This window comes from Tribolium castaneum, chromosome 3, assembly GCF_031307605.1.
Source record: "Tribolium castaneum strain GA2 chromosome 3, icTriCast1.1, whole genome shotgun sequence".
Lineage (NCBI taxonomy): Eukaryota > Metazoa > Arthropoda > Insecta > Coleoptera > Tenebrionidae > Tribolium > Tribolium castaneum.
In genome coordinates, this window is record NC_087396.1 from 22789950 (window position 1) to 22817142 (window position 27193).

At 32.4% G+C, this 27193-nt stretch overlaps 1 protein-coding gene and 1 long non-coding RNA gene across 4 annotated transcripts in view; one reads left to right on the forward strand and one right to left on the reverse strand.

Moving 5' to 3' along the window:
* Neto (Neuropilin and tolloid-like) overlaps positions 1–27193 on the forward strand; it is a 139559-nt gene that overhangs the window by 56740 nt on the left and 55626 nt on the right. For all 3 annotated transcript variants that reach the window (XM_064355503.1, XM_064355504.1, XM_064355505.1), the window contains exon 2: positions 14669–14725. In XM_064355503.1, the coding sequence (XP_064211573.1) occupies positions 14669–14725 (57 nt within the window). The remainder of the gene's footprint in view (positions 1–14668; positions 14726–27193) is intronic.
* On the reverse strand, positions 16438–22500 carry LOC135265637 (uncharacterized). The gene is made up of 5 exons (XR_010333372.1): positions 21563–22500; positions 20771–21506; positions 20557–20715; positions 20021–20500; positions 16438–19968 (listed from the first exon to the last, which is right to left on the reverse strand). It is a non-coding gene; the product is annotated as an uncharacterized LOC135265637 (long non-coding RNA).

Below are 27193 nucleotides of genomic sequence, written 5' to 3' on the forward strand. Positions count from 1 at the left end.
CTGTGATTAATTTTATTTGATATACAGGGTTGCAAAAAATATGGTTTTTAGAACGATTTATCAGAGAAACAGTTAAAAGTGTTTAAATTCTATCAACTGAGAGCTTTTTTAATTTTCTCTTGTCATTTGTTTCGAAAATACAAGGCTAACTTGATTTTTGTTAAATGGTGTGAAGGGTCAAATTTAGTAAATTTTAATAATTTTTTTGAAATCAGTTATGTCCACATTTATTTTTATTAAAAGGTAAAAAATTTGAAAATCTGATTTTTTTATTTCTGAAAAAGTAAAGCTAAGTTAGGTTTGAAAATACTGTTCAATTGTATATTAACCTAAAATTAAACTTATGTGTGATAATTAGTTTTGAAGTTGTATATTTACGTGAAACTGTGAAAAAAAAATCATGTTTGTTGTTTTTGCCACAGAAAGCCAAGAAGTCAGTGGAAATCATTTTGAAAATTTTTTCTCGCATCAAAATTATGGATTTCGTGTTTATTTTTTTTTTATTAAAATGTGTGTTTTTTTTTTAGTTATTTTAACAAATATAATAACAAATTATTTTTGACCTTGAATTTTTTTTTGGCAAATTGACTATAATGTCAAAAATGAATATTTAAGGTTGATTTTTCTGTCAATAATTTGGAACAACATGTGACATTGACAGTAAATCGTTCAAATCTTGACATTTTTGGCACTTTTTCAAGGTCAAAAAGCCGCTGTCATTGTTAAACTCATATGATGGCAGCACCTCTGTTCATGACAGCACTTATTCTAATTTAGATTAGAATAAAGTATTAGCTGTTTCAAAACTATAAAAACGCCTACGTCGCATTTTACTGAATAAATTTTTTTTAAATAAGATTGATAAAATTGTAAAATAGTTATTAATGATTGCATCTCTCACTGAAACTCCAAAAAAATTTTTAATGCTTATTTGCATTATTTTAATAATTTTAATGCGAATTTTAATAATATTCAAGTTTTTAATTATTTTTTAGCGTTAATATTATCTAATATTTTTAAATGCTTATATTTTGTGGAACTTATAACTGGTTTTAAGCAATATTTTTGAATTAAGAGTCATTTTTAGAGCAAAATCTTTTACCAAAAAATTACCGTTGTATGGTGCCATTAGAAAATCTTTTAATAAATAAAATTTCGAAACAAACATTCTCGATTTTTTTTTTAATTTACTTGACGATGTACTAATTAGTGCTTTTTTCTGAAGGCTTTTTTGTTATAAACATGCTAAACATTTGATAAATGCATTTAAGTTTAAATAACGCCAACGTTTTTTTGAAAAATTTTGAGTGTAATTTTAGACAAATTTCAAATTTTAGAGCATTTTTGTGCAAGTTTTGCTTGAATATTGAGCTTAAGCTCTTAAGCATAAACCAAAGTTCGAGCTTTGGCGACTAGTTTTTTAGCGACCCTGTAATTTGCCAGAATCAATGTTCGTTTAATTTTATGCAACAAAGGGTAGATATCGCGTAAACAATTTTACAGTTAATGGATTTGAGGTATAAAATTCAAGGATTGTGTTTACTAGTTTATTGATTAGCAGTGTGTTGGTAAACAAATCAATAATTGTAACATTAGGCAACAACAGCGAGCGAGCATAAACAAGAAATAATTTTATTTAAAAGTCGGTTTACTGAGAGAAAATCACAAAGTAATTCTTTGTGAATGAAACTGAATTGAAAGGAAAATCGCAAAGAACATCATATTTCGCCAGCGGATTTTATTATTTGTGTCGCTCACAGAAACTTATCTGTGGAAATATTGAAAGCGCTTTAATAAGCTTTTTCACAATAATTTCAGTCCTCAGACATATTTCACGTTAGTATCACTTGGCAGAGGATGCCGTTACGGCGGAACGGCCCTATAAACTCTTATTATAACTGATTATCCTGAAAATGAGTGCACGTATCATCGTGATGAATCCATTATTTTCCCAATAAAGCTGGGACTGCGAGCACTGTTATGCAGATGCCAGCTGTTCCACATACCCCGATTATCGCTAACGGATGGGATGATATTGTTACAAGGTATTGTTTCTTACGATCCTCCCATCAAGCGAAATTATTTGCGTTCGAACGGCTCTGTAAAACTCCAAGCCCCGTATTTGTCGTGATAACGCCCTGATTGGGTTTTTCGCATCCAAATGCGCCTCTCTATTGTGTAACTAATGACGGTTATTACGCCTGAAAGCCATCACGCCGTATGGAATCCGGGAATTCATCAAAATACACGTCTGCATTATGATTGGTGTTGTGATTGTATTTTCCTTGGGTGATAATGTTGATATTGGTAATGAAGCGAACTGCACTGAAATAAGCTCGTGCAGTGTGGTTTTATTGCCGGGTTTAGTGCCACTAGTTCCTGTTGAAACTAATAAAATTTCGGACGAATTTACAATTATAATTAATACGGCACGAAATAGCTCAATTATTTTATGTTTTCAGCAAATTATCGTTATTAATGGGGGCCGGGGACTCATTACGCCCGTTACGAAATTCGTTGTCATTTGGAATCAGCCCGAAAATTTCAAAATAAAGGCCTGGAAATTGCCAATTGTCAATTGAGTTTAATTTGGTTTTCTACTAGTTATTGTATTATAAAATAAAGCAATAAACATACGAACATGAATCATATTAGTATTTTGAATTAACAATTTTTTTACCTAACTTGAGAACTCAAAACTAAAGAAAATGAGGTCTAAGATAAAAGCAAAAAGAAAAAATTGAAGAAATAAAAGCGATCGTTCACCTCAGAAGATGCCATTTTTGCGGTTGACTGAGTAAAGACTTGTCGAGTTTTACATTTTATTAAGTATGTCTTGTCAACAACTGGCAACAAAAGTGTTCCCAGTGCCAATAACTCGCTCGTGTCTGTCTAAATCGAGGCATTTATGCGTGAATTCTGAGGGTTGGCCCGAAATTTAGCAATTTCTTTGATGTGTCTCGATTGGTTTAATGATCGCGTAATGAAATTTCTTTCAGCTTGTCCTCCAAATCGAAGCGATTCGGCTAATATTTCACAGAATGGACTCGTTCAGACAATCTAAAAATAAGCCTGGCTCAACCGTAACCCATATATTTCGCATATCTTGGCAAGATTCATGTACGGTTTATTAGAATAGATACAGTTGTACGGAAAAAGCAAAACTGGCGAAGAATTCAATGAGAACGCTGGAATTTTTCCAATGCGTTTTAATTGAGAGCTGAGTTAAGGACTAGCTAGGAAAAATTCTTTCAAAAAATGACACCATTTTTTATTTTCTCCAATTTTTTAAAATTTTACTTGTTTATTCTTTTATTTGAAAATTTCTCGAAAACTATTAGTCGGAGAAAAATAATCTTTTTTGAAAAAAATAGATTATTCAAAGAGCTTTCCAACGATAATACACATTATGGGGTTATCTGTAATAGTTCCGGAGCTATTGCTCGACAAATGTGCCGGGTACCCGGAATCGACCAAAACTGCGACAAAAATTGCAAAAATGAAAACTCTAAAAATCGAAGCAATTAATTTTTTTTCTACATTTAACAACTCTAGGGGGTTGTTAAGGCATATATAAGTTCAAAAAACTATGATAGAACGAGTTTAAAAAAAAATAATTTTATCACTTTCTTGAAGGTTCATTCATTAATCACTACTCAGGAAATTTTAGTAAAAAAAAACAAAATTTGAAATTTTGTGAAAAGTTGGTATAATACAGAAAATAAGCCGCTGAATTCGGTGGAACAAACCGCATTGCTCTACGACTTTTAGTTTTTGAGTTATAAATTTTTTAATAAATAATGTGGCGCATCCACCATTTTTATCTACCTTATTCAAACGTCGATTACGGCCAAACTAAAAGAGCTAGGAGAAAACGGTTTTTTCCATCGTAAAGAGCACATCAAAATCTATAAGATAAGATCAGTCTTACTTGATTTTGAAACACTTTTCAAATTGACCATTTTTAAGGGGGGGAGGTTGTTAAATTTTTTTAATTTTTTTTTAATTTCTTAATTACGATTAAACTGTTTGAAAAAGTGGAACTGTTTTACTCCTCAGCTATGCAAAATGATCCGGGGAATCGATTGGCATCAAGAAAATTACCAAATTCTCAATAGTTTTTAAGTTATGAATTTTTTTAAATTTTACCAATTTTTGCATTTATCTGCAATTTGCTCAAAAACTATTAGTTGGAGAACAATAATTTTTTTTGAAAAAAATAGATAATTCAAAGAGCTTTCCAACGATAATAAACTTCGTAGGATTATCTCTGATAATTCCGGAGCTATTGCTCAACAAATGTTCCGGGTACCCAGAACCGACCAAAATTGCGACAAAAATTGCAAAAATCAAAACTTTAAAAATCGAAGCAATTAATGTTTTTCTACTTTTAACAACTCTAGGGGGTTGTTAAGGCATATATAAGTCCAAAAAACTATAATAGAAAAAGTTTTAAAAAATTTTTATTTTTTCACTTTCTTAAAGGTAAGTGTATTCTCAGGAAATTTTAGCAAAAAAAAAATCAAAATTTTAAATTCCGTGAAAAATTGGTATAATACAGAAAATGAGCCGCTGAATTCAATGGAACAAACCGCATTGCTCTCCGACTTTTAGATTTTGAATTATGAATTTTTTTGTTGAATAAAATTTTCCACTATGACAAATGGGTACCCTAAATTTAGGCAAAAAAATTTAAATTTTTAATTCTTGTGAAAAATTGATATGTTATGTAAAATGAGCCGTAGAATTCAATCGAACTAACCGCAATGCTCTACGACTTTTAGTTTTTTTTTTATGAATTTTTTTAGTGAAAAACTTTGATGGCCTCTGTACCCGGAACCGTTGCCCGGAGCGGCTCCGAGTTTAATCGAAAAAATAGAGAAAATTAAGCGCTGTCAGATGATTTTTTGTTCGCTGCTCTAAGTCTTACAGTTTCCGAGAAAAACGCAAAAAAAGGTTGTCATTTTCACTTTTTTTCAATTTTTAACCGCCAATTACGGCGAAACTATTAGAGTTATCGAGAAACGGAAAAGTCGAGGACAACCGGAATAAAAAACTTTACAAAATCGAATAGGACTCAAGGCGATATCTCGCAAAAAAATTTTCAATTTTCAATCGCCGATTACGGCCAAACTAAAAGAGCTAGGAGAAAACGGTTTTTTCTATCGTAAAGAGCACATCAAAACCTATAAGATAGGATCGGTTTTATTCGATTTTAAGACACTTTAAAAATTGGCCGATTTTAAGGGGGGGGGGTGTTAACTTTTTTTTAACTTTTATTATATTCTAATTTACGGCTAAACTATTCCAAAAAGTAGTACTGTTTTGATCCTTACCTATGCAAAATGATCCGGGGAATCGATTGGCATCGAGAAAATTACCAATTTCCCAATAGTTTTTTAGTTATGAATTTTTTAAAATTTTACCTATTTTTGCTTTTATCTGCAATTTGCTCGAAAACTATTAGTCGGAGAACAATAATCTTTTTTGAAAAAAATACAATATTTAAAGAGCTTTCCAACGATAATACACTTCATGTGGTTATCTCTAATAGTTCCGGAGCTATTGCTCGACAAATGTGCCGGGTACCCGGAATCGACCAAAACTGCGACAAAAATTGCAAAAATCAAAACTTTAAAAATCGAAGCAATTAATTTTTTTTCTACATTTAACAACTCTAAGGGGTTGTTAAGGCATACATAAGTCCAAAAAACTATAATAAAAAAAGTTTTAAAAAATTTTTATTTTTTCACTTTCTTAAAGGTAAGTGTATTACTCAGGAAATTTTAGCAAAAAAAAATCAAAATTTTAAATTTCGTGAAAAGTTGGTATAATACAGAAAATGGGCCGCTGAATTCAATGGAACAAACCGCATTGCTCTACGACTTTTAATTTTTAATTTTTAAAATTTTAAATTTTTAATTCTTGTGAAAAATTAATATAAAGAGCCAAAGAATTCATAGAAACAAACCGTGTTGTCTACGACTTTAAATTATGTTTTTTTTTTGTTGAAAATTTAAGTACATAATAACTTCTAAAAAATCCGGTCTCTACTGATCACGGAATCATTACGAGATAAAACATGGAAGCCCAACCGCCATAAAGCAAGGAGCGATGGCCTACAGGGACCCAGCATTAGTCAAAGAGGCGGTTTTTCAACGCGATAAACCGAGATAGCGTCCTGATCTACGGTCAAAGAACGGACTCGCTGTGGACGCCGCCGATCTTGTCCTACTCGTGTTCTTTTTAAGCGGACATTTGTCTGCACCAAGGCCCGAAACCGAATTTATCTCCCGCTCGGATCGGCAATGCGATGATTAATCGTTATTAGTTACGTGCCTCGTGAGGCAGATCGCGTATTTTCGCGCCAAGGGCGTTTCTTAATCGCTCAATTTAACACACAGAGAAAATCGCGAAAATTGCCAGCGACAAAAAATGTTCATTTTCTCAAACACGGCAACCGCACTCATGTAAAGCGCTAACCGGTCACTGTTTCCACCTCTTGAAAAATAAAACAGGTCCTGAATAATCACGGTATTGGACCTCTAACGTCCTTTCATTTATTAGACCGCTGGTTTATTCATTTCGACGCCCGGAACAGATGCCCTAATTTGACGGGCCTGACATTAACAAATTCGAGGTCCACTTAATACAGGCTTAATTATTAACGACAAAAGTACAAAATTTCAAGCGAAATTCTCCTCCTGAAATAATTTTTCTACGAACTTTTGCCCAAGAGATACAACAAAATATTTTTGTTTTAGTTATAGTTAATTAACTTGAAACATCTCTTGTGAAAGCTGGAGAGGCGCGTTTTAATTTTTCAGCAGCAATTCCGATCAAAAATGGCGACTGCCCGGAGCTATCGTCAATGAGGTTCCGGATTTTCCTTTGATGAGACCAACTTTGATTTTAACTCCGTGTTTAAATGGCGTTGCTGCATTGCCCGGAGACTGCACTTAGCTGTAATTTCACCGGATGTTGGTTGAAAGTGGACGCACGATGATATAAACTAAGACATTTAGCGGCGCATCAGGAACTCCGGAACTTTGTCCTATTAAAAATGTTTTCCAGTCTAGACTCGAAGTTAAATTATGGAGAAAAACTAATTATGGAACAATTTGTTCCGTGTGTTAATTCCCATCACCGTAAGCGTCCCGCTGGTGCTTAAAATCGGCCCAATTTGAAATTTAAATGAAATCCTCCACTCTTCAAACAGAGCCGTAAGAAATTGGCAGTTAATGCAAAATAAACGATTCCAGGTCCAGGTTTAAGGGCAGCGATATTTCCTGTCGAGCTCGTTAATACTAATAAACCGTTTTTATTCACAATTAAATATTGAGTAGCTATTGATTTACGGCCCATAAATCTCCAGTTCGATCAAACGGCAGTGCGTCTAAATTTAGCCGAGTGCCAAATAAACTAGTTGTTTGACAAAGTTATTAATTCTTCTTGCTTAAAAATTGCCGTCGTAAATTTTATGTACGCCTCTTCCCTCCTTATCGCTTAACGAATCGACGACAAGACTAATTGTTGCGGAAAGAAGTTTGCGGATAAGGGTCTCGAGTTTTTCCTCTCAGTTAATTGTCAAGACTTTTAATGACTGTTGTCTGGCGTTACGTCTAGAAGGGACGAGTATCCGCGATAAAATTTATGGACGGACGAACACACTACATACACTTTGTGCTTTCTTATTCAAGCCGAGTACGTGATACTGCCGGTCTTACACCGTTTTATACTCAGGATTTACTTCTTCAACGGGATTGTATGCGTGCTTGAGACGCTTTTATCGCAATCGTTTCGCCAAGAAACTTCAATTCGAACCCACTGGCGATTTTCATTAGTTTTCGGGAACAAATTCAGCGCTGTTGTCCGTTTTTATTTTTTTTTTTAATTTCGAAAAGTTAATTATAGGAAAAGTTATGTAATATGTTGCGCGAAGTCAATTGCCGACATGTTGCAAATTCAGATCAGTTTACCAGTTTGAGATTTGTTTTATCCGAGTTGAATAAGTTGATTAATTTTCGGTTTTTGTTTTTATTTTTTCGTAAGATTTATAATTTTCTTTTTAAAATTGGACTTCAAAAAATAATTTGAGACATGCTTACATTAATTTTTTTTTAAGGATTAATTATGTAAAGTGTTGCAAGAAATCGAATGACGGTAAGAAATAGCAAATTTCAGACCAGTTTACAAATTTGAATTTTTTTATTAGAGTTGAAAAAAGTTTCATAAATTATCTACGAAATGTAATGTTGGTTGCTTCAAAAATTTTTTCAGTCTCATTATTACTCGTGGACTCCTCTGTATAGTTTGTAATGTTGATTTATTTAAAAAGTTTGTGTTAAAATATCTCCAAAAGCCGGTCAGTACTTGGGGCCCTGGTGGCCCAGTGGTATAAGCGCCACTTACGACGGTGGAGGTCGGGTGTTCGAACCCGGATCACGGCAACAATTTTTCTATGAAAAAAAGTGTAGAAAAGGTAAGTAAAACAACAAGTAAGCAAAAATAAGAGACTGAGAGAACACATAGACGTATAAACGTAAAGCAGAGCATAAAAGTGACAGAAATAAGAAAATAATGCAGCAAAAGGTAAAAGTACGTAAAGGCGCCAAATTGTAAACGTAAGAGCAGATCCTAAGAAAAGAAAATACCTTTTATTTTGAGAGAAAAAGAGATAAACGTAAAGGTGTAACATAGCTTCAAACTTTAGCGTTGAATCCTTAGATGGCTAACTTATTAAATTATAAAAAAATTAAACGAATATATTTAATTTATCTTTAAAAATTTTTAGTTAACTGAGTTTGTTGAGTAAAGTCCCGAAAAACATTGTTAATAAAAATCATGGCCACTGCTAATCCGGTAGGATTGGCGCGTCCACTATTTTTGACTATAAAATACACAACTTTGATGATTTTTAAAGAAATTATGTCCATTTTCGGTCAAAAACGCGCTGAAAGTCACAAAAAAGATAAAAACAATTTTAAAATTGTAGAATCAACTTATACGCCCGGTATCTTTTGATGGAATCTCGTGAAAAATTAGAGAATTAAATTGAAAAAAAGTGGAAGAAAATGTTTTTTCGAGCTAATTCGCCGACTTTTGAACTGAATATATTTACATTTTAGGTGAATTATTACAAGTATAAAGTTTGTAATGTTGATTTATTTAAAAAGTTTGTGATAAAATATTTGCAAAAGACGGTCAGTACCTGGGGCCTCGTGGCCCAGTGGTATAAGCGCCACTTACGACCAGGGGGGTCGGGTGTTCAAACCCGGATCAGAGCGAAAATTTTTCTATGAAAAAAAGTGTAGAAAAGGTAAGTGAAACAACACGTAAACAAAAATAGGAGATTGAGAGAACACATAGACGTATAAACGTAAAGCGGAGCATAAAACTGAGAGAAATAAGAAAATAATGCGGCATAAGATAAAAGTACATAAAGGCACCAAATTGTAAACGTAAGAGCACATTCTAATCAAGGTAGAAAATACTCTAACAGCTATATAAAATGTTTAACTGAATACAAATTTTGAAGATTTTTGTTATTTCCGTAACACATACAATTTTCGAGAAAATTGCTTTTAAACTTCTCAAAATTAAGTTTTAAAATATGAAAGCAATAATTAATAACAGCCAAGCCATTAGCTGACATTAAACATTTTTAGAGAATATATATGTAAAATGTTTCAAAATTTCGAAGTATTTTGGAGGTTTGAGATTTTTTTATCAGTTTTTTTATAAATTGTTAAATGAAATTTTTTTTCTATGAAAGTTTTTCATGATTTATAATTTCCTCGCGTACGTACATCTGCAAATTTCTAAATTTAGCTCTTGTGACGGATGACATTGATATTCGGGCCTAATCGGCAACCTATTTGGAGTTGTGTCAAGTTTAATAATTGGTGACAGCGCATACTTCAACGGACAGGATTACCAAACTTGAACGACAAATCAACATTTACGGAACGTGTCACCGTTACACTGTTCCCAACACGACGTTGACAAATATCCTCGGATTCGCGCCGAGCCCGTGACCTCTACAATTAAGCCGTTTTGTAAAGAGAATTCGCAACTATTTTTTACCACAGAATTTGGCTTTGCACGGTTGGCAGCGGGGCCAATGACCGCAAATATCACTTGAATAAATTGCTCGGTTTGACATTTCATCTTGTGAATATTTAAAGCCCCAGAAAGTGCCACCCTTGCCAACAATAAACCACCAAAAATGCGGCGCTGCTGCTTTTAACCCCATCTTTCTTAAAGTACCTTTGCCTAATTTAAAGTTACTCTATAATTACTCCTGGGGCGGCCTCCGGAAGGGCGTGAAATTCACTCCGCTCCCCCAGTGTGCACACATGAGATGATTCGTTTCGTTTTGTACTTTAGTTAATCTTGAAGATATATTTTTGTCTGCAATATTTTTGTCTCCCGTTCCAATAAAAATGTAATCTTTGTGTATTACTGAACAAAGGGAATACGCCCAGTTATAATAATGGAATTCTTTGATGTGCGCAATATTTTAATACAGTTTTCATAATAAATTCCGTAATAGCACTGGAACGTATCTTGCCATCAACCAAATGCACTTTATCGAGTGAAAATTCCGAATTGTTTCAGATGCTGACTGGGCAAAAATTAGATTTATGTGGCCTGGCAAATAAAAAATGATTAGTTTTGCGCTGGGTTGGAGGCAATTAAGCGCTTCGGCGAATAACTTGCTAAAATATTTGAATTTTCTAAGTTATTAGCTCGCCAAATATGCGCCTCGATTTTTGCTTTATTTCTGAAAGTTCGCTTCGAGTTTTAATCTGTCATTTTGCTCAATTTCCCGCCTAAACTCTCGTTACCGTCTACATTTTTCTAGGTCTAATCCGGAAATTGCCGCCGAGTCAGCTCTAAAACCGAAATAACCGTTGGAAGGTTTTATTTTTAAGACTGCGATTTATCGAATCGTCGACTAGCTAACGCTTTATGACGCGAATTAGCTGGCGCCTAATTATTTCCTATTATGACGAGATAACACTGTTAGTTTTGTAGACCCGAGATAATTGCTTAAAACATAATGTAGCAGAGCTAACTTATTGGAAAATGCATTAGGTGCCTCGCTAAGCCAATTACACATAAATTAAATACATAATCTAGTTTAAAAGGCGTTGCTCTTAAGCCCAACAATACGCCGTTTGCTCTTTCACGCGCACACATTGGACGCAAATTTAATCACTTGCTAATCGAACGATTTCCATAATTTAATTACATGTAGCCATGATTTTCATAATAATAATTTGTCGCTAAACTGGGATTAATTTGTTGCGAATTCAGAGCTAATTTCAATGTGGAATAAATCGTAAACAACTTTTTTATTTTCGCCCTGTTTTGGCAATAACTCGGGTTTCTCCTCTCAGTCAACAGAAGGGATCAAATAAAATTTAGTGCGGACAATAAGCTCAGGTCTTGGAATCTTATCCGCCTGAAAGCGTCATGTTTCGATTGAATTGCAACCTAACCGCGATTAAAGCACGATTTCATTAAGCAAACTTTGGGATAATTTATTATTTTGTTGTTCAATTTATCATCGTTCTGCGCTAAACAGGTTTGTTGAGCGAAATCGTATAAACGCGGGGTTAATTTTAAGCAAAAAGTTTAAAAGCGGGGTGAATGCCAATCTAAGAGGATAACAGATAAACGTGAGTTTTTTATTGCTCTTTTGGTCGGGTTTTATCCTCTTTGCCGTCTTGTGGCAGTCAAGGCTTGGTTTTTAGGGATAAGGAGATATATACATTTCAGAGTTAATTACGGTGTGTTCGGGGAAAATTCCCCACAGTGAGTACTCAGTGTTATTAAAACTTTCATTTGAAAGTGAAGTTTGGGGTTGATTCCATTAGCACGTACTTAAAAAAGTTGCAAGAAATTGAACAGCGTGTTCTAGATTTCTTAATTTTTTACTAACCACCAAAAAAACACCAAATTCAAATGAGGTAAAATTATTTCCAAATTTTAAAAAATGGCAGAGTTATCGATTTTTAAACTGGAAGGTGCAAATACAAAAAATGCTTTTAATGTGGGGTTAAGGCGGAACACCCTGTAGATTTGAATTCCAATAACACAGTTGGATTTTTGTCTGGAAATATTACTAAAGCAGGAATTCGCGTATTTGTGACTGTGCTTTCGACTTGTCGTGTAATTAAAATGCATAATTATATCAAATTGGATTATCGTCATGACTGCCTCTCCCGGAGAAGCAATTATTGGTAGCAAGAAATATAGTAACAAGTAAAGCCCCTCAAGTTCCACAAACCATCACATTTCTCTTTGAAGTTCGCTTTCCTGAAATTCCAATATTTGCCTACAACTTCTCCATATATCAAAAATTTTGTTTATCGAGTCTTTCGATCCCATTTGCGATTTAAAACCGACTTGGTCAGGATGTTGGCGAGTGTCACGGAGTGTCTGCGAGAGAATTGTTGCTTGGAGGTTAAACAAAGTATCACACTGCCGCCAGTAATGACACTCTGACAAGATTGGTTTTTGCAATAAGACCTGGAAAATGTAATTGGACGGCGGACATTAGACACAGCCCTGCCAGTCCACCACTAAACACTTGTTCGACGTTGTTTTTACGTTTTGCAATTTCGTTCGCACCTTTTTGGTGTTAAATCGCTTAAGATTGTTTTAATAATTCATGAAGGGGCAATTAAGGGTTATTCAGACTTGGAGCCAGTTGGTACACAAAAAGGAGATAAATTGGATGAAATTATTACAAGACTTTGTTCGGTGCAGAAAGAAGCTTAAAGAGTTTGTTGGAAAATACGATAGACACGTATTAATGAAGGCAGAATGAATGAATCATCTAAGTTTGTGATGCTATTATATTACAGATAAAAAGCTTGTGTTTCTAATTATTCATTAGAGAAGAAATAATTATCGAGTCTCGTACTGCAAAGCTAGTTTTGCCGATTTTGTAATTATTTAACCAAGTATGTGTGCAAAGATCAGAAACAAAAGTCTATTAATTTCAAAATAAAACTTTCCTCTTTCAGGTCGTATACAATTTCACAAGTAAATATTACACCTAATGGAATTGCGTTGCATTCATCGGAGCGTTATGAACCTATTTATAGCATTTGAATGAAACGTATTAATCTAGAAATTAATATTTACTGATTAAAGGCTTTTCATACAGTGACAAAGAACAGAGGACATCACAGAGCGATTTTAGATCTTAATTGAATTTAGAATTAACGTTTAACCAGTAACCTTTAATATCTTAAACATTTCAAAAAAAAATATACAAACATGTCTACCAAAAAAAACCACATGTCCGAAATTTTCATTACCATTTTCTCAATATCTAGCAAATAAAAAGTAACGAATTTTAAACTTTCGTACCCCAAAATTAACAAAAAATAATGATTTTTGCTTAAAACAAGAGGTAAAGAATTGTATAAGACGGTGGTAGTATTTGCTTATTTACTAGCCCGGCGCCTCCACCATAAGTGTGGATTTTACTTTCACACTAATATTTACGTGTTTACGGGCATTTCATACCTCGCAAACCAATTTTAGATTAAAATTATATTTAGAATTAGCTTTCCAATAATTTTTAACGAGATAAAAAATTTGTTTTTTATTTTTTTTAATTAAATTTTAGTTCAAGTTTTTATTATATTCTAGTAAAAATTTAGTCTCTTAACACTGGAAAACGATAAAATTGTTATAATTAGCATATTGAAAAAAACGTTATCATGCCTAAAACTAAATGCTATTTTCTCTTTATTTATTAGCCCGGCGCCTCCACCAAAAGTACGAGAAAATACTTTTTTAGTTAATGTTTGATTCCATAAATATTTATTATTGTATGTGTGTAAACTTTTAGATCAAAAAAGCTTATAAACGTACATTTATTCAAGACCCAACAAAATTTTCTTCTTTTGAGACGTACAAATTTTCTCGCATTAATATTATACCTAATCGAATAATACTACATTTATTGGAGCGTTATGAACCTATTTATAGAATTTAAATAAAACGTGTTATTTTGGAAGTTAATATTTACCTTATTAAAGGCTTTTCATACTATGACAAAGAACAAAGGACGTCACAGGTCGATTTTAGATGTTAATTAAATTTGGGATTAGTTGTCCAATAACCTCTAAATTCATAACCACATAACAGCCAGTTTTTATTTATTTCACCTATTTCTTTTTAAACAGAAAGGGCTAAGAAAATTATCCAAACACATCAGCCAAGGAAAAACATGTTTAAAAGTCCAAATATTATTTAAAATGAAAGATTTAAACTCGAGAAATACAAAAAACACAATTTTTCATAAAAAAGTTAGTGCAACAAGGATTTTTTGAAACAATGTTACATTTTCTATTATTTACCAACCCGGCGCATCCACCAAAAGTACAAGAATTACTTCTTTAGTTAACTGAAACTAATCGAACTGCACAAAAATCGTCATACTGTTTTAAGTGGTCAAATAAATTAAGTTTAAAATTAGAAATAAGTTGTTGGGTAAAAAAATCGAAATCGCGCAATTTAATTCCACCCAGGGCGCATTTTTTCGCCTTAATATCCCGCGCTCTTGCGGTTTATTAAAAATTGTGCGCATAAATCCGTCGATAAATTCCTGGTTTTTCTGACGATTTTCTTCTTGTTTCAGTGGCGGTTATAGCGCTCAACTCACTTTGCTGCCCTTTATCCACGGCTTCCAGACCAGGTAAGGTGTTTGACATGATCGAAGCCATCCAGCTGCTCGAATTAACAACAACAAGTCTGCATGTTGAGATCCACTTACTTGTGGCTTAGTTCTGGCAATATTACCATAGTTAATGTCTGTCAGTCTTGTCGTTGTTATGCATAGATGCACACAGTTCGCTGTCTGGAGATAGTTTGGAGGAAATGATGTAAATTGCACGATGGTCTTTGCCAGAGGAGCTAAGAAACGAGATCGCTGGAGTCGATAAGTTGCGGTTACGGCGCCGGAGAGTAATTAAGAATCAGTTGAGGGAGATTTGCCCGATTTAAGGCGGGCTTATTGCGTGCCCAAAACCGTAATTAAATAACACGGGCTTTATGTAAGAGCAAAATAAAAACTTGCTTACTTTCTTAAATCAAACGCATTCAGACTGTATTTAAATTTTAATAATGAATCTTGTATTCATTACTGTCGAAAAGAAAGTCGAAAAACAAGGGGAACAAACGGAATGCTTTATTTACATGCAAATAATATTTTGATCAAATGAAGATGAACCGTGCTGTTTTATTCATTGGTTGAAAGTTGTATTGATTTTCCTGCATGTTTCTTGTTTTCACCCTTCCACATGTTCGATCCTAATTTCCATATCTTGTGCTCTCTGACATAACTCAGACGTGATCTGAACCGCTGCCAGTAATTTTTCAAATGTGTTCGTTTGAAACTTTTAATAGCTGTAATTCAAACGCAAAAATTACAATTAATTAAATGAATTTTCGTCAAAGTTTAGGCACTAACGCAGATTGTTGTTTTGTTCGGAAGAAACGTTCCCAAGTCAGTCCATTTGACAGCAATTTATGAATGAAATGGGGCCGACGTTTGGGGTGAAATATCTGACCTGTTGCCGCTCAAATTCACTGCTGGAAACAAGACAATCTCTCAGTAGATAGAGATAGCCGGTTCAAAAACCACCTCCACCTCCCTCTACTGCGCATGTGTGAAAATTGTGTCAGTCAGTCGCAGACGCAAGCGCGTAATCGCAGCTCGCTGGCCTGCGACCAGCTGGTCAGCCGGCCTGCGGCCGACTGACGCCATTTGTGATGATGCAAATATATTTATGTAGTATAATAATAATAATAATAATAATAATCGTCGCCATCTTGGAAGTTTGAAAGTCGGCGGCGGTCATTTTTGTTTAATGGTAAATTGGCGCCAAATTTAAATTATTTCAAAATTAATATTTGAAATTAGTCGGCCATGTTTGTTTGTTAAAAAAAATGGCGCCAAAATTTTAATTTATTTAAAAATTAATATTGGGTGTAATGTTGGTAGCGCCGATGTCGTCACAAATTCCGCCTAAATTCTCACGTTAGATGGCGCCACGGTCTGCAAACTTTTCGCTAGATGGCGCTGCCGTCAGCGCAGCCGTCAATCAAAGATGGCGCTGGCCTCCATTTTTTTTTTTAAACACACCCCCCGCCCGTTTGCGAATATGCAACCAAGAAAACAAGTAGTAGTAGTAGTAGTAGTAGTAGCTTTTTGGGGTTGTGAAATTTTTGGTTTTTGGGGTTGTGAAATTTTGAATATATGATTTTTGAAATGTGCAATTGTGAATACATGAAGTATATATACAATACATGCTGTATTGAGTTAAGCAAAATATCAGAAAATCATCGCGCTTGTCACTAATAACTAATAAAGGAAAGTCATTATTTTATCGATAAGGAAAAAAAACCTAGTATATGTAGTTTTTTATTTTTGTAATGTTGTTTGCCTAACTTGTCTGTTGCGCACCAAGTTTATTTTGTTATTTGTTTAAAATATAATGCAAAAAAAGTTGTTGTTGTTGTTGTTCCTTCCATGGGGAGTCGAACCTCAGGTAGGTAGAGTGGATAGTGCTGTCTATTTTGGAAACCTGAAACAAATTCACATAAGCTATTTGGTTAATGGATAATAATAAAAACAATAAATTACTTTAATTGTTTATTACATCTAAATATAAGTACATACATACATACATATTATAATACATAAACATTATAATACAATAACTACAATACAAATTAAATATTATTCCTGAGTTTGAGGAAGAATATTTTTATGACCCCAAGATAATGTTCTACCTTCAGAATTGTTTAAGATGTAACGTTTATCATCTTTGAAAGATAAAGCAATTTTTTTCTTTAATTCTGTGTAAATGTTATGAAGCTTCGAACGAAAGATATTCATTTCTTTAATAATTTCAGTGTTTGGAACAGTAACTGCGTTTTGGTAGTCAATTTTATGTAATTCACTTGTAATTACATTGTGTTTAATACCCTTAGCTTTTTTAGATAATTCACCTTCAACATCCACACAATATGCTTTAGCACCTGTTCCTAAAAATTCTGATATTACACGTCCTTTATATTCATCTTTCATCTTCCCGATGACAGAAGACGATACAGGTATTCCATGAATATTTTCTGCTTTATAATTTGAAGTATCAAAACGCTCTATATTAGATTTAATATCATCATAAATATTTTCACAAAAAATTTCAATTACTAAACTATCAGTATCGGTATACAAAAGCGTTGCATTGTTACCGTATTTAAGTTTTATGAAATTATAATAAAAATCATACATAATAGTTTTACTGATATCTAGAATAGTAAAACCTACATACAGAGGTTTATTGTAGAAAACTTTTTCGTTCTCTAATTGAATAGCTACAAAATTTGGTGTAAAGATAGATGAATTTTTAAAATTTGGTCGTGCAATTAAACTTTCAGCACCTGGTTTTCTACCTATATTATTCCATGATGTTACCAATTTCACGTTTACTCTTTTATCAATTGATTCCATGGTTTTACCAAAAACTGAATTATTCATTAATTTAAATACATCTTTTTCTAACGCGTTTTTTGATTTGTTACGCATTTCTGTATTTAAATCAATATATGTTTTCAACCATGGTGATTGATTAAAACTTAAAACACGGTGAATATTAATTAATTTTAAACCACCTTGTATAGCTTGTCTTAAATTTCGATAATGTAAAACATAGTGTACTTTATTGTTCAAGGTTGCGCAAAGTTTCTCAGTTTTACTAGAGGGAGGAATAAATTTTTCAGGACAAAATGGTAAATCGTTGTGAAGATTATGTAATTCAGAAGGATATTCTAAATCAACTTCGAATATATAACCTACATCAGCGTTATCTGTCAAATTGAGAATTAGGTTATCATTGAATTCATTAGGATCTTCCCATCGAAAACCGCTATAAGGTAAATATTCAGACATTGCTGCTCCATACAAGTTGGTTGCATCAAGGTACATTATAAAAGAAGTTGGTTTAGAAGGATCATGATTTGATAAAAACTTATTATTTGCTACTGCTTTACGTTTTGAACATTGACAAAGTCCTCCTCTAATAGATTTTCGAAAGAAATGTACCATGTCTATATCAGTTAACAATTCGAATTTAATTCCAGTCATTTTTAACATAGCATCCCAGCCTAATGAAGGTGCTGTTAAGTAATGAGCTGGATCTAGTTCATAAATTTTGAGACAAACCTTTCTGAAATTTTCAAAAATGTCTGTTAGTAACAAAACATCAGACTTTAAATAAATGTCGGAATAATCACCTAACGTTTTGCAATCAAATAGATTCCAGACTTCCTGTGCTCGCTCATAATCATGTTCACTGATATCAGTTTTATTAAGATTATCATAAAATTGTTGAATCAATGGTAAACTGGTATCATCTAACTTATTAAAACAATCCAAATATGAATATGGAAAAACACCTTTTTGTCTTATCAAATTAAATTGGTTATCGTCCGGAAAGTGTTTCCGAATGGTTAGACATTCATCAGAAGTTAAAGTCTGAGATAATTTATCTAATGAAAAAGAAAGGAAACGGAACGAATCTACGAATCTAAGCGTTATAAAAATATTGTCAACTGTATTTGTAGTCGTGTTCATGACCTTATCAACTAAAATTTTTTTTGAAAATGTAATATACTTTTCTTTAGTTTGAGCAATGCAATTAATGATGGTCTTTTCTGTTGCTAAAGCTTTAATAAATAAATGACTATCATAATTAGTTAAATTATGACAAAAAACAGGGATATATTTTGGAATCTTATAATTTAAATTACAAATAGAATGTGCAGGTCCTAAAAATTCACCTGTTAAGTGACAATGATTACGAACTCTATCACAATTTAGACTTCCGTAATCTGTTTTGAAAGGTTCTTTACATAAATGACAATGGGTAGATATTTGAAAAACCAATTCATCTAACGGAGTCATTTCAAGTGGTACGATATGTTTGAGGTGATCGTGATAAAGTCTATTTACATCATCTTGCAACCATTTCACAAAAATTTTAGGAGCATCTTTTCCTCGATAAGTCCGATAAATTGATAAATTATCATTATATGCACATTTTATGTAATATCCGAAACTATATGGTTCATGTAAATGTGTAACAATTGTACGGATATTATCGGCTGAATTATCATTGCGTAAAGGTTTTAAAATAGATTCAAAATCGAAATAAAATACAAAAGGAACTTTAAGAGATTTATCAAAATTTTGAAATGTTAATTCATTACCAGGCACTTCTTTACCAAATTTATTTATAATCAGATCAGAAGTTGGTAATGTAGTGACAACTTCATTACAAGCATACTTACGATGTTTAACTAATTTTTGTTCACTCGAAAAAAATAATAGACAACCGTTACATATAAATTTAGCATGATTATGTTTGGAAAGTTGTGAACTTATTAATCGAGAAATGTTGCTTATCAGACAGTAATGTTTGATCATTCTTTCATCGTCTACGATAAGTAATAAATTTACATGAATGTCTCGTTTCTTAGAAGTTAAATAAAAGGGACCTATAATATCTGATACCCATTTACCTTTTTCATGATCAAAACGCTGCTCTGTTCCATAGACATTTACACTAATATTATTAAGTGCTTCAAATTTAAAAATATCAGTTAATTTAACCGGAAATGAAATATCTGTAAAATCTAATTCCTCTTCAAACTCACGATAAGCATCAACTCGATGTCGATTAACATTTACTTCAGTTGAATGAAGGTGTGCCAAAACAGACCATTTGAAACATTCATTATCATCATTATGAATATTGATAACCGCTCTCCGCTTCGCTATGTCCTTCGGTAATGGTATATATGTTGATGCACGTAGTGGATTGAATTTGTTGATATTAAGTTCCAAAAACAAAATTTCCATTAAAATCCAACCTAAAAAATTTAATACAATAATATGTTTATAAATAAAATTGATATTACTTACCACTATCTTTTTCCAAGAATTCACTCATTTTGTTTTTTATGACGCCACATATTTCTTCCAGTTCTACCTTAATATTTGTCGATATTGAAATGATGATATTTTTAGTGTTGAATGATTTGATTTCGATAATGTCTTTAGAAGGTAAAATATATTTAGCAAAAAGTTCGAAATTAATTTTAAGTTGGTTAAATTCTCTCAGTTTTCTAGTTATTAAAGTGATAAGTTTATCTTGATTTCTTTCAAAAAAATTGCACACTTCCAAGTCATCTAGTTGTGAATTTTTCAATCGGTATGAGGTAATTCTTGATTTGAAGGCAACTTGATATTCTTCAACGAAATCATCATCATCATTAATTTTGGCGGAGATGACACTTTTATGTTTTAAAGAACGTAAATGGTTTAATCTGGATCCTCTGTAGTGACTATTGCATATTTCACAAAATTGATGAAATGAACATGATGGAGCGTTAGTAGTAACTTCTAAAAACAAAAACAAGTTATAATAATAATAATATAAAGAATATTTACAAAAATACCTTGTAAAGGTGTTCTAGTTGTCAGGCGGGCTTTTTTAGGAGTCATATCATCCGAATCCATTGAACACAATGATGAATTTGTAATATGACGCCTATAGTTATCAAATCTCGTAAATGACGTTTTACATCCGGTGCAAGTGAGTTTAGATAATTTATCACCTTAAAAATGCTCTTAATTAAAACAATTTCTATAACGTAAAATGTATTTACTTACTATGTTTTTTTACATGACGTGTTAAAGCATCTTTGCGAGTAAACTTGTTATCGCATTGAGAGCACTTGAACATGATTACTTTCATACACGGACAGTCGAAGTAGAAATGAATTAATCATTGATGCGATATGATTTTATATTCCATAAACTTTGCAACCGGATATTGTGGTTCCTTACGTAAAAATTCAAAAAATTCAAAATATAACTGATAAAAATTTAACGTTTTTAAGGAAAAAAACGTTAGACAGGAAATATGATAACAAAAATAATCAGAATGAATATTATTTTTTATTAGACATAAAACAAACTACATACTTAAACTAACAAAGTCATACACCTAAATAAATTTTTAATTGCAGTTTTTAAGCCAAACCTAACGCTATGAACATCATAAAAACGATCCAACATGTACAAACAATTCCAAACATTGCTAAAAAGGTAGGAACATGATTAAAACAATTTTTTATTGAAACTACATCATGATCATTAAGTATAAGTCTCTTCCAGTCAGTATCAATATAATTACTATTGGTAAAAACTAGTCTTAATTTAAAATATATTACAGAGTTTGCTATAGAAACATTTTCATATTTAAATATTTCTATTGCAGTATTGCTCAAATAACCCAGATTCATCTTCTTCCATTGGTAATCAACATCGTTGAAAAATAAACTTTTCCAGAGAGGAGACCATCTTGTGTTGTTAGGACTTTCACTAGTGAAGACGATGTACATATCTACAACATCTAACGGTTTTTGCACGTACAACACATTTTGTATAAGAGTAACAAACAAGATGAGTGATGAGTTCAAAAGAGGCATTACACTTGAAACGCAGTGGGTTGTTGTTGTTGTTGTTGTTGTTGTTGTTGTTGTTGTTGTTGGCTTCCTGTATCATCTAAAATACACGAAACACAATTATTTATTGATGAAGGAGGACCATCAAACTGATCTTCGTCAAAACTGTTATAATAATGTTGTAAACATGGTAGATTCAGCTTTATATCATGATCTTGTTGATATGTTTCCGGTAATTTATGAAATATATCCATCAACTGGCACGGTCCTAATTTCAGTAGTTCCAGTTTCATTAGTAATCGAATATCGCTTATGGTTTTTTCAAAATGCAGCACTTTTTTTATAACAGGTTCTACACTCGTTGCCATCTTAAATGGAACTAAATTAGACGTTAAATAATTATATCGTATATATATTTCTTATTTATTAGGTAATATCTTTCATTTCAATCCAACTATTCTGATTATCTGGTAAACCTAACCATTTCACAAATAATTTAGTTCCTTTACGTCGAATCACTTTCTCAACTAAATAGACGTCAGGATATTGAGTTTTTGATAATTCCCAAATATAAAAAGCTCCTTTGATTGGTTGACCTTCTTTATCTTCTAGCAGAAATGTTACAGGATTGGTTAGATTAATCTTACTGATTTTAAAAATTTCCGTTGACCAATTGGGTGTATATCCTTTTTCAAATAACATCTTTTCTTTGCTAATTCTTACGAAATCTCCGACTTTAAATTTTTTTCTGTTTTTATCAACAATCTTTAGATGATCATATGCTGTTATGTCTCCTTGATTCGAAGCGTTTATCTCTGTGGGTTTCCTTCCTGTTGTTCGATGTATTGTAGTATTATAATTTTTGGTTATCTCTTGCAATTTATTTATCCATTTATGTGTCGCAAATAACGTAAAATATCGATAAATTTTGGATTTTAAAGTACGTATAACTCGTTCAGCAATTGCTGCTTTTTTAACGCTGTACGTACTATAGTGATTAATATTATAACGTCTCATCAAATCCTGAAAAGTGGTATTATAAAATTCCTTTCCTTGATCTGACTGTAAATTCTTTGGTATTCGTTCTTTTTCATTCTTCAGTATTGATTCCATAGCTCTGCTAACCTCATTAGCTGATTTCGATTTCAGTGGTCTGGTCCATAAAAATTTAGAAAAACAGTCGATTACGACTAAAATATATTTAAATCCATTATTATGATAAGATAAATTTTGCATTTCTGCTAAATCTACTTGCCATAAATCATCCAATCCTTTAATTATAGTACGTCTTCGTTTAAAATTCCTGCGTGCAGGTTTAAATATCTCGTTTACCAATTTTTGCTTTACATCACTAACTTGCTTTAGTCGAACCATTGCTTATTTACGGTACACTTCTCTACAATTTCCATGACGATCTGACATTTGACCTGGAGGACACTTGTTTTTATTATGAGGCATGGGTTCTATCTTTCACTATTTTCATATGAATCTGTTACTTTCCTTTTCTTTGATATAGGTACATTTTCAAGTTGATCTGTATCACCTGCTTTAGAACGTTTGGAAATGGTTTCTGGTTTTATCTTAATACTATCGATTCCTTCAAAGCGTTCTTCAAGTTTTTTTATTCGTCTGGTTATCTCATTTGAATTATTCATAAATTTTTTCCACTTGTTATCGATTTCATAATTTATACTTAAATGTTTGTTATGCAATTCTGATTCAATCGTGTGAGGAATTGTAGCAATTATATTATCAATTTTTTCATCAAGTATTTTGTACTTAACATTCATGGTTAAGTTTAACTGATTAAATTTATCCATCCATATAGCATCTGCTTTATGAACATTATTATTTAAATCCGTTAAAGCAGCTATTACTCCTTCCATCTTTTGGTATATTTGTTTACTTACTAAATCAATATATACCTTATTCGCACAATCTTTGTCTTCTGTTGGATCATTAATGTTACAGATTCTATGATGTTTTAAATCAAGGTCACCATCAGCAGTGAAAACAAAAGGTGATGGTGTAGATTTAAAAAATGCACTTGATGCTGATAACACTTTACGTCCGAATAGATCAATGGGCATTTCAACACTGAGGATTAACCAGAAAAAAACTTAAGCCTAATATATTACACCACATTCCTTTAATTCTTCTTCTATTGATAAAATTTCATTCAGATGGGAATTGTTACCCGCTTTTGTCGCTGCATGTAATAATGCTAGACGTGACACTAATTCATTTATGTCATCCCAGTAAACATATTCTACACGTTTATTAGTGAATAATCCTTCACCAATAAACGGAGATTTAGGAAATGAAGTAAACATTGGTTGCACAATTTGAGTATATTTTACACCTCTATGACCTTTTAGTTGTTTTGTGGGATCATTATTTTTTCTATGTGTATTAGAAATTTCAAGTATTTTTTTGTATGCTGACCGATCCTCTTTTGTAATTTGAGTGTATTTATCTTCAGGGTTTTTAAAAAATATTAGTCTGTATAAACCAGGAGTACCAGGAAATGATTCATTATCTAAAATTAAATCACCATTTTGACTGATTATTAATTCATGTTTACCCATAAATAGTTTATTCTCTTTTGAATTATATCTAGGACCAAATGTCTGATCACTGGTTTTCTCTAAAACTGCTTCTATTGCATTTCTCGCAACTGGAGGATATTGTTCTAAAAATTCATCTAAAATATGTCTGCTATTAATTAAATCATCCATAGTGTCAGATTTGGTTTCTTCATCTTCTTCTTTTATTTCTGGTAATGACTCATATATTTCTTCTGGTTGTCGCAGTGATGTACTAGGTTCATATGTTTCTTCAACTGGTAGTTCAAGTTCTTGTTTAATCTTTTCTTTTTTTGGTAGTTTAAGAAATTGTTTCCTTTGCTTTTGAATATGATGTTTTGGTCTTTTGTGTTGTTTTTGTTGTTGTTGCTGTGGTGGTGGAGATTGCTTCTCCAATTTTATTGAAATTTCTTCTAAAGGATTTATAACAGGCTGAAAAAGCTTTTTAATTGACTCATCCGCTTCACTGCTGTTTAACTTTATGGCTTTATACTTCTTTCGAATTGAATCAGCTGCTTTTAATATATGTCTTTTAAGGTTTTGATCTGGTTTGGTACCCATCATTACCGCTTAATGTTATAAACTAACCGAACAAATCAGAATTATTGTTTATATAACTTCTTATTCGACTGCTATTATAACGGGTCTCAAACTGATATTAACCGATCTCAAACCGATCAGGAACTGCTTTTTAACAGACATTAACCGGTCTGAAACCGATATTAACCGGTCTCTATCCGATAATAACCGCTCTGGAACCGGTATTAACCAATATCACACCGATACTAACCGGTCTGAGACCGATATTAACCGGTCTCTAACCGGTATCTAACCGATACTAACCGCTTTGGAACCGGTATTAACCGATATCGCACCGATACTAACCGCTGTGAAACTGATATTAACCGGTCTGGAAACGTTCTCAAATAGATATCACTCTACACTTGAATAAAATGATCAAACCCTTTTCTATATCGACCCTTATTTAATTCATTATCTTTACATATAACCAAAAAACCATATTGGTTTTTCCAACATTCCTGACATATTTCACAGAATTGTTCGAATTTCATATCAGCACCAACATGATCTTCATATACATGTTTTAAATTTAACAGATCTTGTTTTAATATTACCAATAAATTTGCATTATCTCGAATTAAATGTTTCGGTATTTTTGTATATGTTTGACAGAGATAGAAACTATCAATATTTTTATGCCGGCCCATGCAAAAGTAATCCCTTATCTTAGCTTGATTACACATTATGACATCATCAAATATAAAAATAGAGTTATTTTTTGCATCTTTTGGATCTAGCACGTCTTCATTATGTTCATACTGGTTATATTCCATTCCTTTAATTTTTTGTAGCACATCACTAAGCAGTTTATACTTCGGTTGATATAATGATTTACAATAAATATATATGTTTTCAAATTTCAATCCGTTGGGATCAAACAATAAAGACAATAATATGTTAGTTTTTCCTCCACCAGAAGGTCCACAAATTATACAACGTATTGATTCGGGTAAAAGTGTACCATGTCGATGAGACATTTTATGTTTATTATCAACATTATTATAATCATGATTTATGATAGGTAATTGTAATTTTTGCTTTAACACTTTCATTTTCATACTAAATTAAAAACATTTATAAGAAGGTTTATATAGGGAAAAAAGTTCAGTTAAATGTTGTCTTTCAAAGGGGAAGGACTATTAAATACTGCAATCAATAAATTACCTTTTGAATTACATTTACCAGGATATCAATATTGCGGACCTGGTACAAAACTTAAGAAACGGTTAGAACGAGGTGATCCTGGAATAAACAAGCTTGACAGCTTTTGTAAAACGCACGATATAGCTTACGCTAATTCCAACGATTTAAAAGATAGACATCAAGCGGATCGAATTTTAGAAGATAGTGCATGGTCACGTGTTAAGTCTAAAGACGCTTCATTTGGTGAAAAAGCAAGTGCCTGGTTTGTAACTAACGCAATGAAAGTCAAAAGGAAATTAGGTATGGGAATCCAAAGGAAAAAATCGAAAAGGAAGACAAAGAAATCTAGAAAGAGGACACAGAAAAAACAACAACCTTTTCATAAAGCTCTTTTATCAAATTTAGAAAATAAGGGATATGATAATATAAAATCTGCATTATCAGCTGCTCGTATAGCAGTTAGAAAATCTGGAGGTCGTAAGCGTATAAAAATTCCTCGTATTATACCTATAAAAACAGGAGGATTTTTACCATTGTTACCATTAATTTTTGGAGGACTTAGTGCCTTAGGGGCTATGGGCGGAGGTGCTGCTGCTATAACTAAAGCTGTAAATGATGCTAAAGCAGCGAAACAGAAATTAGATGAGAATAAACGTCATAATAAAGTACTGGAAGATATCGCTATCGGGAAGGCGGGAAGTGGTTTATATCTTCGAAAGCAACCACGAGGTTATGGATTGTATTTACGTAAATTTCCAAAAAACTACCAATAAAACTGCCTAATAGGGCACTAACTGATAATGATTTAAGAAGATATGCTAAATTATTAAAACTACCCAAATTTAAAGGCGTTTTTATGAGAGATGAATTAATTCATATGAAACCTGATAAGACAGAATGTGCTATCATTAATTTGGACTCTAAAAAAGGATCCGGAACTCATTGGGTTTGTTATAGAAAAACAAATAAACAGGTTGATTATTTTGATAGTTATGGAAATCTAAAGCCACCTCTAGAATTAGTACGATACTTAGGAAATTGTAATATTTACTTTAATCATGATCGTTATCAATTTTTATCATATAATTGCGGACATTTATGTTTGATGTTTTTACATAATAAAAGATGAGATAATCATGTATTTTATTCAGTCATGTATAAGACATTCTCCCTAACAGGTGTTGAAAGTACGCTGTCTGAACACTATGAGCCACCCATTGACCTTGAAGAAAATTCGAATTATTCTATAGCTTTAATCGGTTTTTATACTAACAATAATATACCAAATATAGAAGAGGGTACAAATAAATTTTATT